Below are 17,280 nucleotides of genomic sequence, written 5' to 3' on the forward strand. Positions count from 1 at the left end.
TGAGGAGGCGAGCAGGCCTGCTTTTCATCCTGCCCAGCTCCTGCACTGCTAGCTTTACACTCAAAATAACAACACACCAATTGTATTCTTTTAAACACTGCTTGGCCCATTAGCTCTAGCCTCTTATCGGCTAATTCTCATATTTTTTTTTTGGCCTTTCATTTATTTATTTAAGATTTCTGCCTCCTCCCTGCCACCGCCTCCCATTTCCCCTCCTCCCCCAATCAAGTACCCCTCCCTCGTCAGCCCAAAGAGCAATCAGGGTTCCCTGCCCTGTGGGAAGTCCAAGGACCACCCACCTCCATCCAGGTCTAGTAAGGATTCTCATATTTTGATTAACCCATTTCTATTAATGTGTATAGCACCACACCGGGAAAGATTCAGCATGTCTGACCTGGCAATTGGCTCCATGGCATCTGACCAGAGAGGAGAGACATAGCGATTGCCTCACTTCCTCCCAGCATTCTGTTCTGTTTACTCCGCCTACCTAATTTTCTGTCCTATCAAAGGGCCAAGGCAGTTTCTTTATTAACCAATGAAATCAACACAAAATAGAAGACCCTCCCACATCAAGAACCCACCAAGAAACAAAGTCTAGATTCTAATGTGAAGGCTGCACAGTCCACTTATGATGAAAGAGATTGTATGTATAATCCTAGCACCCAGAGGCAGACAGGAGGCGTGGGATTCATTGTCTACATATTGGAGAGTTTACAAGCCAGCTAGGGTTAGGCTGAGAGAAACAGAGAGAGACAGACAGACAGAAAGACAGAGGGGATTCTCATGTGCAAAACTACTCTCATAAACTCAGGTGCTGAATGGTGAACGAAACATTCAGAAAACCCTGGAAACACCCTTCGTTTTGATTAAATGAGAAAGCACATCTCCAGTGTTTAAAATTATACTGCTGTCAAATAAAAACTCACACACATAATGAAGAGAAAATCTCTAATAATTTATTGACCTTCAGTTTCACATCGTGAAAAAAAATAACAGTTTTACAAAACCTCAAAAAAAAATGTAGTAGTAGCAAACAAGAACACACAAACACGGACATTTTCCTAACTTCTACAGTTTGGTACGTGAACCACATTTTCAATAGCCAAAAGAGGGATATTATGCGGCTCTAATCACTCTTATTCAGACAGGTGTCAAGGCTGAGAAAAGGGGCTCCACCATTATACCAGAAGTGGAAGGCCGCCCTTTGTTATCCGTTTCTACAGCAACCAGCTCACAAACTAAGAAGAACCTCCCCTGTCTTGCGCCAGGGTTTTTGTGTGTACTGCGCTGTGAATTGTATTTGCTTCAAAGTGGGGGACGTTTCACAGGGTGAGAATGGTCAAGTAGCAAGCCCAAACGCCTACATCAATTAAAAGAGCGGCAGTCTGGAAGAGTTTCCCCTGCCAGTGGGGGCCCACCCTTGCGGTGTAGCTCCCTCTGGCTCACACAGTAATTAATAGAAGACTCAAGGACGGGCCACAACTTTGAAACAGCTGCAGAAAATCCTCCCGACTCTCAGAAGCAGCAGCGATGCGCAGATCTTGAGACAGATTTGCATCATAAACTAGGGAGCTGGGACAGCTACAGGACGGACACTGACCATGCCACCAGGGTTCAATCAGACACTTACACTGCTTAGAACACATCCGGGGACCAGGAACTGATGCCGGAATGGTCTGCGAAGCTCTCATTCCAACGGCTCATTTGTTTTATTTTGGTCCTATGCAGTCCACTTACTCATGGCACAGACAGACGTGTACAATTAGCCTAAAGTACTAAGGTGGGGAGAAATGTTATGGAATTATCTGTCATTAGACAAGGCAAACACTCACAATGTAAAGGCAGTTATCTGTCTTAAATCCTAATTTTTTTTTTTTTTTAAATACAGCACTGTGAGGAATAGGGATCAAAACAGGCAGAGTTAGTTGCAAGTTCTACTCTTCCCCAGACACCTGGAGAAGGGCCCAGGGCAGTCTAGCACTAATACCTACCACTGCACATTTAGTAAACAAGCATTTGGAGGAGCACAGGATGTATTCACAAGTGATCCCAAAAGAAGCGGAAGACCTCTCCACAGACCACCCTTTACACTCCTTGGTACTGTGTGACCAAACGTCACTTCTATGTACCTAAGTATCCAAGGATGAACACCAAAGCGTACATTGTATCAAACTGGACATTTTTCTGGGAAAATAAGAGTACTTTGTAAATCAATGTCCAAGAGGCCAGCATAGGCGAAGCAACATGGTGAGTTTATTTACATCCGATACACTTTAGTTTGTCCCCCACTGGTGGTGTTATTCACCTAGAGTAAATAAATAGATAAATAAATAAACAAACTTTGGGCAATGTCTTCACCTGTGCCCTCTATATAGAACTGGTCTGCAGACTCTCCCCAGGGTTTCAGGGTAGCTCACAAATGGGGGAATACTATAAAGTAATTTGGTCCTTTCCAAGTGTCAGCAGCCAAGACCAAAGTTGGGTAAATCAGACAGGAGGAAGGAGGACAGACCAATATCCTGCTCTTGTGAGACCTGCCACCAGTGTGACCGTGAAACCTCAGTAAAGGGTGGTCTAGTTACGGTGACTTTGTGGTTTCTCTGTCTCTGGGATGTAATTTGAGTTTCCATCTCGGAATCTGTCTCTGTCCGACATTTCAAAAATGCACCCCTCCCCCGCCCACCCTCTACTTATCCTCCAAATTATAGCCCCAAAGTTTTTTTTCTTTTTTCTTTTTTCTCTTTGTGCAGCAAAGCACATCAAAAACCACAAAATGTGCAAAACATACGACCATCCACACACGCCCATCCACGTGAAGACAACGGAAGCTCTGTTCCAGCATGCAGGCCGCAAACAATAAATAGCTAAATCTACAACACATTTCTTAACAGCCAAGAGAAGGGTTAAAGTCATCTATAAATAGCGAGGAGCATCTACCAAACGGCTACCAACAATGTCCCCATTGTTCAAAGGCGTTCCTGAGGGGACCGTAACCCCTTTTGAGATGAGTGGAAAGTCCTGGGGTTCCCATTCTTCAGTCAGCCAGGCCAGCTTCCCTCCTGACCCATGCTTGGCTTTGCGTCTCCAGCAGCAGCTGGCACGGAGGCTTCAAGCCTGGTCCTCAGAGGAAGCTGACAACCATTTCAAATCTTGCACATAAATGGTGGGGCCATGGAAATCAAATGCTGAATGAGCTACAGCAAGGGAAAAGCCCAGCTTTTCTCTCCCTTTGAGGGGCTGATTAACGCTGACATTAATCCACAATTACCAGACAAGGACTAGATCACAAGTTCTGTCATTCATATTTAAACCATGTGCTACTTGCATTGAAAAAAAAAAAATCCCACCCCCCCACCCCTTCCTTCATGTCCACTTAAAAGAGCGTTCACAAGGTGCAGCCGATGGTATTCGAGGAGTCTTGTAGCAACTTCTCCTATTTTTCTTTCTCTTCATTAAAACTCGGGCTTCTCCAAAGCAGAAACCTCATATCATCTCACCATGCGTCCAGAGTGAGCTACAACAAAAAACAAAACACAAAGGTATGAACGATTTGTGATACGTCATGGTTTAAGACATTTGTTCATTGGCACACGATTCAGATTCAGGGCTAAGCTGAGCAATAGCACGCCTGAAGGTGGGAATTACAAGTCCAACAGAAAATGTGCACGCTTGACAGGTTGGTAACCACGACGATGGACAGCCCACACAACAATGGTGTCCAAGGCTGGAGAGATGGCTGGAATGCTGGCTGTTCTTCCAGAGGACCTGGGTTCAATTCCCAGCACCCACATGGCAGCTCTAGTTCTAGGGGGTCTGACACCCTCACTCACAGGCACACGCAGGCGAAACACCAATGTACACAAGACTAAAAATAAATTAATAATTTAAAAAGCATTAAAAAAACAATGGTGTCTTTCTTAAACGTGAGAATGTTCAAAGTCAAGCCTACATATCTTCTGCTTTCAATGCTTGGAAAGGGAGCCTACTGTGATAGAGTCTCCGGGCCATCGAGGGAGGAAGATGAGCCCCTAAGCCCACTGATCATAAAGAATCCAAGTTAGACTTTGCAGAGCTCGAAGGCGGCCACAGTTAAAAATGCATCCTCGCCACTCACTGGGGCTCCAGCTACAAGCACAGACAAAGGGAGTTTTGGCAGGACCACTCATTAATGGCAAATTCTTCTCTCTGGCTTGTGTGTCTTCAGAGATGTGAGTCAGTTCCTAGTTGTTTCTTTTGGCTGTGGTCTAACAGTGATTCAAGCCTTCAAGACATTCCTTAGCCCTCGGTGTCATCACTGAGCCCCGCCTCCCTGCAACCTGTATATCCACATTAGGTCAAAAGAATGTACCAAAAGAATACGGAACATCTCAAGACACGGCACACTTGCACAGAAATTAAGAGGGGAAAAATTCGCAAAGCAGAAACAAAGAGAACAGAATTCCACATCCTGTCAGGCAGTGACCATAAGACACCGCAAAAAATTACAAGAAAATAAAAAATTTTTTTGTCTGGGCAGCAGGGGACAGTTAAAATCTCCTTGGTGGATAGGTTTTCTGACTGGAAGGTTTCTCATCTCGCACCAGCTTTGGAAATAAGGACTCAGGCTGGAGGCCTGTACTGACACCCAACGGAGCGGGTCTGACTCTCATTCCCCCCACCTGTAAGCGTTTGTAACTCTATCTTGTGTACAGTAAACTTCAGAAATTTAAGCCATCATTCTCCCCATTGGAAACTGAAAGCGCAGCTTTGATTAGGGGTTCACGTCACCCTTTAAGAGCAGTGAGCTGTCTGTCAAGTTTAGGTTTTATGTGCTTGGCTCTCCTGCCCAGGGTACCAAGGGTGGAGGCTGCTGTTTCACGTGTTAACACACAGAGCACTGTTTGCTCTGTTTCCCAGGGACCGGAAGCGAGCGATTAGTTCAAATACTTTAACGCATTCACTCTGGGCTGAAAAAGGGAACCCGAACTGAACAGAAATGACAAACAGCTGATAATCAAAGGAACGGAATGTCCTCCGGCCAGATCAGAGCAAGGTCTTAACTACAGGAAAAGCCTGTAATATTGACTGGTGTTGGGGCTAGACCAGGCTGTTTTCAACACCCACCTTTCTGGATTGTGGATTGTGTTTTCTCGATACCGTGGTTAAAATCACTCACGTAACAAAAAAGTAGGCATAAGGCCAGACGGATCTAACAACGTAAGGACACTGTGCCCCCTCCGCTTGCCTCGCCTGCAATCCCTTGCTTCCCGTTCTCCCATTTCTCACATGCTGCCAACATCCCTGGCAATTGTTCCAGGTCTACTGCACATACAGTCAGTTCTGAACTAACTCCTAATTCTGAGTCTGTTAATTAGCGCTTTTTGCCTAGGAGGTTCTTCAGACCTGCTTGAAAGTTGAGTCATGCAACCGTATCGCAAACGAAATAACCACTTGCAGAACGTTTGTTTATTCTGGATTTACTGAGATGCCAGCAAGGCTGCAAAAACCAGTTTAGTGTGGGCTGCTGTGGGGATAGACGGCTCCTCACAGGAGGATTCTGCTCCTCTGCAGGAATCTCAAGCCCAGGGAACACGGCCTTGCTGGCTGGGACAGGCTGGAGGAGACAGCCAAGGGTTGACAACGATGATGAGATGTCAAAGAGACCAATTTCAGTGCTTATCAGTGAGCTATTAAAGGTGGGGAAAGAAGCCAGGCCGTGGTGGCCTTTAATCCCAGCACTCAAGAGGCAGAGGCAAGTGGATCTCTGTTGAGTTTGAGGCCAGCCTGATCTACAGAGCGAGTTCCAGGACAGACAGACATGCCCTGACTCAAAAACCGAAAGGTGAAGAAAGGAAGGGAAATAAGACGAAACCCCCTCCGTTGATCTTACAACCACTCTGAGGTCCTGCTTTTCCTTTCAAAAGCCCCTTTAAAGGTGTGTGACACCCTAAGAATAGCAGGGCCAAAAGTTCTCTGGTAATGACTTTGTATGCAGTTCCTCCACGGTGGCATTATTTTTTTCCCCTTACATTCAGTAGTGAGCCCAGGAATCACCCAAACAAAGTGGCATGTCCCGAGTGCCCTCTGTTAAGCCAGTTTTGGTTAGGTTTGTTTTTGTTGTTGTTATTTTGTTTTGTCAACGTGACAAAAGCTAAAGTCATTTGAGAGGTGGAGACCTCCATTAATGCCACCCACAGGCTTGCTTGGATTAATGAACGAAGTGGGAGGGTCACTGAAGGTGGTACTTCCTCTTAAGTGGTCCTGGGGGTGAAAGCAGGCTAAGCAAGCTAAGGGAGCAAGCCAGTAAAAACTCCTCCCTGGCCTCTGCTTCAAGCCCTGCCTTTGGGTTTACTGCCTTGGCGGTCTAGCCTTGACTTCCCTCGGTGATGGGCTGTGACCTATAATATGTAAAGATGAAAGAAGCCCTCTCGCTCCTCCCCAGTTTGCTTTTGGTCATGGTGTTTCTAACAGCAATAGAACCAACTAAGGCACACACACAAGCTGAGGCAATTCCTGGGTTGGTCCTGAGGATGCATCACAGGAGCCAAGAAGCCACAGTGACACTGAACTGTGTAGGCTGACTCATTATTGGAGCCGAGTGTAACAGGCTCTATGTACACAAGACAACCACTGCACGCTCACATAGATGCCACAGGATGCAGCTTTTGTTGGGCCCCGCAATAGGGCCAGGTGGACTGAATGAGTCTGAGAGCATGCAGGTGGGGAGGCTTAGGGGGCTGACTATCTACAGAAAACTCCACCTTTCGTGAAAACAACCCAGACCATCCTGCCAAGTTAACAGTGCTCTCAAGAGATAGGTGTCCTGGGGAGGGGGCGTTTTAAATAAGTGAATACACAATTTTGGAGTCGATAAAATAGTAAACACTTGAAGCAGTATTTTTAAAAGTCTATTAAGTACAGAAAGGTCTGAAGTTTATCGGGTAGCATCTTGATTATATACTCAAGGGTTTGTTCTCTGGAGTCAGACTACCCCAGGGGATTTCTTGACTAGCCTGACTACCTGCTGAGGTCTATGACACTGGGCAGTTTATTAGTTAAGACTCCATAGTCATCAGGTTTGTTCACCTGCCTAGGGAGGTTAGTAATAGCATCCAGTGCTTGTTCTGAGCATCACAAAGATGCCCGAGTGAGACACAGGGTCCTGTTCTAGGAACACAGTGCGTTATTGCGCAGCCACTGACTGGAATTACTAATGGACGTCTGGGATTCCCAATCTGGTCAGATTCTACTGGAAAACTTTAAAGCAATGATGCGGGCTGGAGAGATGGATCAGCCATTAAGAGCACTGGTTGCTCTTCCAGGCGACCTGGGTTCGATTCCCAGCACTCACACGACAGCTCACAACTGTCTGTAGTTCCAGCTCCAGGGGACACCCTCACACAGATATGCAGGCAGGCAAAACACCAACACATTTAAAATAAAAATAAGTAAATCATTTAAAGCACCGAGGCTTGGATTCCACCTGGACCAAACCAAACAATGTCTCTAGAATGGGGGTAGCTTCTGAAAATCTCTTTGGGAGATTCTAAGGCTCCGTAATGGCTGGGAGCTGCTGGTTTCTGTCGGCAGGGGGTTGCAATGATGGCCAATACGGGCAGGTATACTGTAGGAGCGCAAAACCTTTTGCTTTCGGTTCCTATGCACCTTAGCATAGGAAAAGAGCCGCACCTCTCATTCCCCATGCTCTGAATTCAGGCTACCCTGCTGAAACGCACGCTTCTGTCTGCGCTTTCTTACCTCATGCATGCTTCCTCTAGGAAGCTGTGCGTTAAGAAGGCAGATGTTTCCAGGTGCTGACGAACGCGGTGGGGATCAGGGAGTACGGGACAGTGGTTATGCTATTCCACACATCTAAAGTCGGATCGTAACAGTCCAAAGTCTTGCAGCGCTGGATGCCGAAGTAGCCTCCCACCACATACAGCTTGTTCCCGGAGGCCACGGCGTGGCAGCTCATGCGCTTGGCTGTCACATCGCCCACCTTAGTCCACTGGTAAGTCTCACTATTGAATTTGTAAGCAGAGCAGGCAGAGAACTCTGTATCGCCGCCCATAATAAAGATCTGGTTCCCCAGCACAGCTGCCGCTGTGTAACGCCAGGGCTGGGGACAGGTGGCCGGTACCGTCCACCTGTTCTCACACTGATCGTAACACTGAACTTTGGGGAGCTTGTCATGACTTACGCTGGTACCTCCAAAAGCAAACAGCTTGAGTTTGGCGCTCACGACAGCAGCATTGCTGACGCCTTCTCGGAGCGGGGCAACCATGGTCCATTTGTTGGTCGTGGGGTCGTAATGTTCTACTTGCTTTAGAGAGACTGAGGGGGAGGCTGGGAGGCAGCCAGTGGCAGCCGTGTGCCCACCAACCACATACAGGCAGTGCTTCAGTTCAGCAGACCCATGACCGAACCTGGCCACCAGCATGGGGGCAGCCTTGGACCACTCCTCGTGCAGGGTATCATAAACCCAGACATCTTTTGAGACTCCATTTTCGGATCCCCGTCCCCCGGTAATGTACACTTTGCAGCCAATTGCGCACGCACTGAACTCTTTCCTCGGGCTGGGGATGTCGGCCTTGGGAATGATTTCTTTAGCCTTCTGGTCTACCAAGTACAGTTTGTCACACATGAAAGTCTGTCCTCCTAGGAGGAAGAGGGCGTGGCCGGTTTTCCGAGGGCGGGCGCAGAGGCTGGTCACCACGCCGTCGTTCTGCAAGATTTTCAGCTTGCACCGGATGGCCTCTTCCACAATCTCCTTACTCTTCCTCTGCTTGGTGATGAGTTCCTCCATGGCTACGTTCTCCATGAGATAGATGGCAGGAAGGAGGGCCAGCCTCACGGTCTGCAACAGTTCAGGGAGGTAGCAGTAGCGCTTCTTCAGGTCATAGCTAATCCAGTTCATGGCAGACTCATACACAAGCCTTTCGTCTTCCGTCTCCAGCTCCTCACTGGACAGGAGCTGCACAACCATGTCCTGGGGCAGCTGGAGGAAATCTTCGTTCTTCCGGATGGTCTGGAAATTGCTGAGACACATTCTCCAGGAGAGTTCATACAGCTTGGTGCACTGGTGGGCGTCGGACAGCAGCAGCATACCCAGGCAGTTGGTGGGATGCAGGTTCTTTTCCAGAAATTCTGCACATGCATCTCGAATATCCTGGAACTCCAGCATGTCGCCGGCTTCCAGGAGCGACTCGGCATTTTCTTCATTGATGATGACCCGGGAGGAGTATGCATAGTCGAGAAGCAGCTCTAAGACTTCTGGGTGAATGGAATTGTCGAAGTTGACTTCGCTGTCCTGGCTCTCTTTCAGGCCACCACTGAACATGGCTTCAAAGTAGCGGCTGCACGCAGCCAGCACTGCCCGGTGGCAAGGGAAGGTCCTGTTTCCTGCATGGAGAAGGACGTCCGTGAAGAGCCGCTGCTGTCGCAGAAGGTTCAAGTGAGTGAGGACACTGTCTGCATAGGAAGACTTATGAAACAGGTAGATATTGATAGAGCCGCTGCTGGCCCTGGACTTGCGGTTCTCATGCACGCTGACTGACATTTTGTTTCAACTCCTGAAAGAAAACAAAACGAAACCATTGAACGGGAAGCTCTTGATGTTCCCAGCAGTAGCACAAAAGCAACAATCACTTAGACAAAGAAAACAAGAGCCTTGTTAGTCCTGCTACCTACTGCTCGGAGGAGGGGATGACCACTCTAGAACAAAGCCGAAGAGAACTGCCTGGGAGGAAAACCATTCCTTGTGGTGCTGTTGAGCTACGTGAACCGTACCAGGTTGTTGGTGGGGTAGGAAGCATGGCTTAAAAGCAGGTTTATCTTGGAAAACCTGACTGCCAGAATGGAAGTCAGCAGAAGCCGAGGGAAGCCCGTCTCATTCTCTCATTCTCTCGGTTCCCAGTGCCAGGCCAGCTGATTCACTACAGGCTGCTTAAAATGCCAAGCTTCCCGTTCTCATAATGCCAAGAACATCTGGGCACTGGCTTTAATGCCCTATGTAGCATAAAGTCATGTGTAAAACAAACACCTACTAATTAGAAATTCTATTAAGAATTCCTTTGGTAAGATCTAAACTGTATATATATATATATATATATATATATATATATATGTGTGTGTGTGTGTGTGTGTGTGTGTATATGTATATATATGTGTGTGTATATACGTATATATATATGTATATATATACCCAACTCCTGAAGCGGTCAGACCTTTATGCAAAGGTTAAATAGACAGCTCTAAGTGCACCAGAATGTAAATATTTCCATACATTGATCAGTAGACCTCAGTGAAAGCACAGGAGAGATTCTGGCCACAATTACCACCCACCTTTCTGAACCTGGACAGATTCCAGAATGACACTTTGGCACATGAAAGGAAGAATATTCTGAGTTGGCAGCTCATGCTGTTTTTCTGTTCTTCCTGCTCCATACCAATCCTTAGAAAGCCGAAAGCCCTCACAAGAACAAAGGATGCATCCACCCCCTTTGACTAAACACTCCATCACCAGGGCAGTTAGGTACCTGCAAATGCTGCACCTGCATACTGGGAGCTCAAACTGCAAACACCACTTTATGTAAATTCAAAAGTACACAGGGGTGGACTGTGCGTGTGTGACATTCATTGCGCCCATGTGTGTTATTTTAACCATTGTTCGTGTAAGGCCAACCACAGCGCTTCCCTAGGTATCAAAATTAGCATCAGTGGAATCGAATGCTATCTTTTTAGGTATCTGCTGTAAAAGAAAACTAGTTAGCAATAATTTAGAAAATGTCCACCGTCCATCTGGAAAACTGGAATTAACTCCTGTTTCTGACAGTACCACTCAACCGCTTTAAAGAGAGTATAAAGCCTTAAGTACCTGCCCCCTGGGGATTCCAGGGGAGGTTGTTTATGCCAGGAGGGGATGGTATCTGCACTTGGCTACAGTATCTTTTCTGATGCAAACAGCCAGAACTTACAGCACAGCTGAAACCGATTGTTTTCCCTCCGGTCAACCAGATATTTATTTTTTTAATTTATACTCCAGGAATTATGAATAAATGTAAATGACTTACCAGATTCATGAGCTAGAACTGCAATTCCCCCACCACCACCACCAGCTGGGAACGCTGGCACAAAAAATAACAAAGGTAGGTGTTTGACAGGCCTTTGACCCTTGGGGCCCGTATCTTGAGGTGATGTAACTTGTTTTCCTCTGGTTTGAGAATGTTACTTCTCAGGATAGGTAAACAACGCCAAGGAGAACCAACTTAGCTTCAGAGTTACAAAGCTCCAGTGTTACAAAGTCTAGGCATAGCACCCAGAAATTTCCAGTGGATGGGAAGGTGGTAAAGAAAGACTAATTGCCCCCTACCTCAAGCTAAGGCTCTATCTTCCTGTCCATCTTGAGTCACTGTAAAAAAGTTCTAAAGAATGACCAAGGGAGGAATCCTCTAAGAATCCACGCACTTGAAACCCGCATGCTTTACCAGTATGGATGCTATTTAAATGAAAGCCTTCTGCCTTGAGTTATTTTGAGGAAGATTTTAAGCCCAAACCTCTAAAAGATTGCCTAGTCTCAGGAAGCCGCCTCCTCTCTGGCTAAGAGCCAAGAAAGGAATATAAGCAACTAAGTGCTCGCCGGCTGAGCTGGAATCCCACTGGGCCGCAGCACATGTCCATTATCAGGAGATTCAGGGTGGCATAAAACAACATCCACAACCAGGTGTATACATAAGAAAACAGTTTGTCCACAAGACCTTGGGATACAAGATGCGCAAGACTCTGCAAGACCCTGCATCCCCTGTTTACCGGCTGTGTTTTCAAGGTCTTCTCAGAAAGCAAGGAGGACTTGTGCACACTGTCATCCTGGATCCCATCCCACTGGAAAACACATCACTGTCACAATCTCACATCTTGTAACCATATAGGATTAAAACAAAAGGTAGACTTGGAGGCGTGAGGGAAGGAACTTGCTTTCTGGTTTAGAATTATGCAAACAGTAAAATATCCATTTAAGTCATTTATACAGTTACTAAACACACCTTCAACATAAAATTAATCATTCATTCTTCCCAACATTTTTTAAGCCCCCAGAGACATAAACTTGCACGCTAAGGAAATGGCCAAGAAAACGCACACATATACTTAACTCGCGTCTACAAAGAAAGCAGAGAAAGACTGCTATTACTGTGAACATCAAAAGGGCTCCTAGTTCAGTAACTTCGGTTCACTTACTGTGGCTTACATGCAGGCTGGCTGTCTGCCTCCAACACTTTGAGCACCTCCGTCTCTCTCCGGGCTTTAAGCCTGATCTCAATCCCACGAGAAAAGAGCCCAGGCAGATGTTCTCAAGGACTCATATTATTGACAACAATGGAACGACACTATAAAGACATTTACAAAAATAGCCCTTCGCCACACAGCCCCCTACAACATTTGCAACGCTATTTAACACGCCGGGCAAGTCACTGAGGACGACACCAAATTACACGTCCAAGTTCACCGTTTCATCTCCACCCCGCCCACCAATTCTTAGCCTTTGAAATTAATAATGTCATTCTAAAAGGCAAAAGCTTGCAGGAGAGGAAACTAGTTTTTCAGGAACCAGTTTTCATTCATTTGGCTGCAACCAAATGCCCCCATGAGGAGGTCTGCACGTGGGCCACACCGTCCCCGGAGCCTACAACAGTGCACCACAGGGAACCGATCTCGCGCTGGGCTGTCTGGTGGCTGCAGGGAGCCGGCATGATATTATCCCCCAACTTGGCTCCTCGCAGTCCCTGAGACTTGCCCGGGCGTTACACCGCGGAGGGGAGGCACGTCGCTCCCCCAGCGCGATTCTGCTCTGGCGACAGTTCTGCCCCGAGAGCAGTTCCTGGGCTTAAGCCGCAGGCAGGGTGGCCGGCGCCGGCTCGTTGCTCGCAAGCACACCCCGCGGCCGGCCCGCCCCTGAAATCCGGGAGCCCGCAACAGGTCTGGGGCTGCAAGGGGAAACTTACAGCAGTAGGCGACTGGCCTCCTCACACAACCGGCTAGGGTTCTTGCCTCGGTTACCCGCAGGGAGTCAATGAAGGGCGTCTCGGTCCCAGGAAAAGGTGGCGATCACCAGGGAGAAAGGAGTGCCAGTGGAGAGGCGATAGCGCCGGGGGGTAGTGGCTCCCGGGTTGGTTCTGGCAGGCAGCTCGCCTCGGCCTCCGGATCTGCAGCAGCGGACCTGGCGCCCCGGCCGGGCCAAGCGTCTGCCGGCGCTCGCCTAGCCAGGGGAGAGTGAGCCTGCGGCGGCCGCGCGGCGGAGGAAGGCGGGCAGCGCGCTGGGGGAGGGAGGGAGCGAAGCTGCGACGTGAGTGCGGACGGCCGCCTGGCGTCTGCTCTGGGTCTCTGCAGCGCCTCCGTAGCGCTGTTAGAGCGGAGGCTGCCGCAGCAGACTGCGCCGGGCCACAGCGCACCGGGCTATAAGTTGCGCGCCCGCCCGGGAGGGGGCGCGTACGCAAAGAGATTCGTCCGGGGGAGGAGGGAGGAGGCGAGTCCACGGAGCAGGCCGGAGCGGCTGGTGCAGGGGAAAGAGCTGTAGGGGGAGTTAACCGGAGAGGAAGCGGGAGGGAGGAGGCGGGGAGTGCTCGGAGACAAAGCGGACGCCTTGGCGCAGCTCCGGGCAGCTGCAGCCCCCGGGGACTGCGAAGAAAATAAGTTTGAGGGGCTCCGATGGTTTTTGCCTCTTTGGGTCAACCTAATTCAAGGCTAGCTCGGGATTTGGGGAGCGCCCCCGCAGGGGAAAGCAGCCCTGGACTGTGGGTTCAGTGGTGCTGGGGTTCATGGGATGCTCAGTTTAGTGGCCCAGGGCCAAGCTGGGGTTCCGCAGCATAGGCGCGTATAGCCACTCACTGGGCTGGACATCCCAGCTGCAGGGCAGAACCTACTACCCACGGGGGCAGGGTAGAAGCCCAAATCTGGACCCTGGGGACACTGCAGGTCGTGCAAGTGGGACGTGGGGTTACTTGCTGGCTGGGGGCCAGACTCCAGCTCCAGGCACTTGCCGGGTGTCGTACCTCCCCACCCCAAGCTGGACTCTGCCCCCTCGCGGTGCTGGAGCCGCTGCAACCCAGGCTCAATTCTGCGGGCCCACGTGTTTCGCAACCAATCGCCGGGGCCGCTAGATTCAAAGAAGCAGCCATGCCGCCGCCTTCCTTTGGGGAGAAGTCACCTTAGAGACTTAGCCTTTCCTGTTTTTTTTTTTTTTTTTTTTTTGTAGGTTGGTGGTGTTTGGAGTTGAGTCAAGAAATAACCCCAACACACACACACAGCCTCGAGAGCCTGGCAAAGAAAGGAAAGCTACCCAAAAAGAAGAAATTCACGTGGCGACCACTGTTTCTGACCCTCACTCTTGGCTTCTGTGCCAAGGGTTTGTATTTTGGATGGGAGCTAAAACGCCTCTTTGCGTTGGCTTTTATTCCGTATTTAATAGAGTCTAGGGACGAGCAGTATAGACTATTGGTCCAAACCTTTATTATACAGGTGAGGAAAAAGAAGTCTTGGGAGATGTGAATTGCCTGGCTGGAGATCTGCACCCCCTCAATAGTGGCCCAGACAGGAGATCGGCTTTAATACTCCCCCTGCCCCCCCCCCCCGCGCGTTTTTTCTTAAAACACCAGGCGTAACAATGGTTTAAATCGGCTAAGGAGGCTCCACATGGCGCTTCCTGAGACCACAGACTGCAAAAACCAATACGGTTGGTTTTTTACTCCAGCTCCACTTCTTGGCTATTATTCGGGCTGATAAATTTTGCTCATCGCAAAGAAAGACAGTGCCCTCTTAAGTCCTTTCTTAGCATTAACACGCCAACCTCACTACAGCCTCTTCCAATCTGTTTCTTATTTTATTTTTTTGGTACTGAGTCTTGGCTCCATTTTGCTTTACAAAGTCAGAAAAGCTCGAGGGATTCGAGGTAAGAAGCAGGTGCAGAGGCCTGAGGGCAGCAGTGAGCCAGCCAGGCGAGCAGAACTTAGTGCCCAAGGAGAGGAAAATAAAAACAGCGCCCAGCAAGTGGAAACACTGCACACAGCAGAGACAGGCCTTGAAAGAGGGAGGTGGAAGCGGGTCGTTGTTGCAGATCTTTAGAAACACGTTTATGTATCGTGTGGCCCGGTTTGAGAGGCACCAGGACCAACTCCTGGCCCCTTTCTTTCGGTTTTCATCTATCTGGGTTTGAGTCAAACACAAATCTGTTGGTTTAGGGGACCAACAGTTAATGTCTTCTAGTGAGGCAATGGTCTATTAAGAAGTTAACACGTTTTCTCTTTTGACAAAATATGCCCAGCTTTCTCCCAGAGCCACCTAGAAGTTGCTTAGTAGTGTGTGCACATACCTCAGCTGGTTGGCTGGAGACCTTGCCAGGAGAAGCCTCCTAGCAAAGGACAGGTAATCATTGCTATTGCATCTACCACCTGGAAGCTGCAGTGTCCACAACCAAGGAAACAGTAGGGATCCCTTCTCTTTGCAGAGAGGCAGTCCTGCTGCTATCCATTGCTGTATCTTTTCTGCCTAATGTTGCCACTTCCAGTGTTTCAAATCAAGAAAACAAAATAGCAGCCTGGAAAATCCTGAACTGACCATATACATCCCTTCATCTGCTACTGAAAGATAAGCAAGGCTGGGTGGCGGAATTTGTTTAGGGAGGTTATCCAAACTGGAAACCACTGGAAGAAACTGGACCCACAGAAACTGGACCCACGGACTAACAATGGTCTGCTTGAGCCAGTGTGTGGAAAATTCTTCAGGCTGCTGGGCAGCTTCTAATGCCTTTCTCAAGGCTGCGGGTGATTTGCAAGTTAGTGGATTTATGATCACAGAAACTCAAACTATGTTATTTTTATGGCGCCTCTTGGCCAATGGGAAAGGTCATTCTTATCACTCCGCTCACAGGAAACAAAGGTGAAGCCTCTACGCAGACCGGAAGAAAACTCTCCTCAGGATTGTGACTGCTCTAAACCACACCAGACCCAGCCCATAGCTGAGACGTCACACCTCAGGAAATGTTGCCAGGCTGCTTTGTACAACAGCCAGTACTTGGTTCAGGATGCCTGGCTGGTCCTGCAGGCCCCTGGGAAAATGTCTTTCCCTGGCCTTGGAACACTAAACCAAGGTCTCCGGGTTTTTGTTTTGTTTTGTTTTTTTATGCTGTTGGGAAGCTGTGCCCAAGGCTTTTGGCCTTGTTATCTTCCTTAATAACCTTATTGTGTTAGGGCCGCAAAATCAGCAGCAAGGGGTTAAATGTATTAGCTGCCTTCAAACCTAATCTGTCTTCATTCATTCCTAATTTACACTCAGGCTGAATTAATGAGAATGATTTAATTAACACCGTACAATCATGGTACCAGGGACTGGACAGCTCAGGGGATTAGACTAAACTGGGCCAAGCAGCTGCCACCCTGCCTCTTGCAGGTTCCCTGAGCCTTACCCAAAGTCAGACAAGTCCCCTGCTGGGATTCCAGAAGGGCCCTCTTTATTCTTAGACTCACTTCCTTGCTCTGTGTGAGGACAACTGCACAACCCTTCTTCCTGTGGAATTCCCTGCTGGGGCTTTTGAGAACCTTGCCCAGTAGAGTCAACATGGCAGAGGTCCAAATGCCCACCCAAGGTGTGATTGCCAGTCTTCGCTGTCAATGTGACTGGATTTAGAATCACCTAGGAGACACACCTCAGGGCACGTCTCTGAGGGTATTTTCAGAGAGTTTCAATTGAGGAAGACCCACCCTGAAAGTAAACAGCAAGGTAAGGTGGGCTTGGGGTTTCAGGCTGAATAAATTGGGGATAGGGGGGTGGAAAATGAGCTGACCACAAACACTCATCTCTCCCTGCTTCGCTGGAGACGTACTGTGACCAGCCACCTCACACTCCTCTATTCCTTCCCCCACTGTGGGCTTTCTTTGTTTTAAAATTGTAAGCCCAAATAAACCTTTTCTCCCCCTTACCTTGCTTCTTTTCAAGTATTTGGTAACAGCAACACCAACAAGTAAAAAACACCCCGGATCTGTGCTTTTCTTTCCATCCTGTTGAATTCATGCTAGAAAGTGCACAGCTAGCAAGGGATGCTATGTTCTGGTCTGGAAGGGAAGGAGGGAAAGGGAATCCGCAAGGGGAGAGGTTGAAGTGGCACTCCAAGCCCTGTGGAACCTGGGATGCTGACATCACCTGCCTGGTTCTTCAGTGAAGGAGAGTAGATGAGACTTAGCTTCTGCAGCCTACTGTTGTCATCTGTTAAGGCAGGCAGCTAGCAGAGGGAATGTGACTTGTGCAAGGTGGTAC

At 48.6% G+C, this 17,280-nt stretch overlaps 1 protein-coding gene across 2 annotated transcripts; it reads right to left on the reverse strand.

The window, feature by feature from the left end:
• Window positions 1-3,363: 3,363 nt before the first annotated feature.
• On the reverse strand, window positions 3,364-13,451 carry Enc1 (ectodermal-neural cortex 1). 2 transcript variants are annotated; one of them, XM_041663417.1, is made up of 3 exons: window positions 12,978-13,451; window positions 7,738-9,551; window positions 3,364-3,514 (listed from the first exon to the last, which is right to left on the reverse strand). In XM_041663417.1, the coding sequence occupies exon 2, from the start codon at window positions 9,536-9,538 to the stop codon at window positions 7,769-7,771; it is 1,770 nt and encodes a 589-aa protein (XP_041519351.1). In that variant the 5' UTR covers window positions 9,539-9,551; window positions 12,978-13,451; the 3' UTR covers window positions 3,364-3,514; window positions 7,738-7,768. The 2 variants fall into 2 exon arrangements, with proteins under 2 accessions (XP_041519351.1, XP_041519352.1); XM_041663418.1 differs by lacking the exon at window positions 12,978-13,451 and adding an exon at window positions 12,214-12,406.
• Window positions 13,452-17,280: the final 3,829 nt, after the last annotated feature.

The sequence above is a fragment of the Microtus oregoni genome, unplaced genomic scaffold (assembly GCF_018167655.1).
Source record: "Microtus oregoni isolate MIOR12 unplaced genomic scaffold, Mior012 000014F_ref0000157, whole genome shotgun sequence".
Classification (NCBI taxonomy): Eukaryota; Metazoa; Chordata; class Mammalia; order Rodentia; family Cricetidae; genus Microtus; species Microtus oregoni.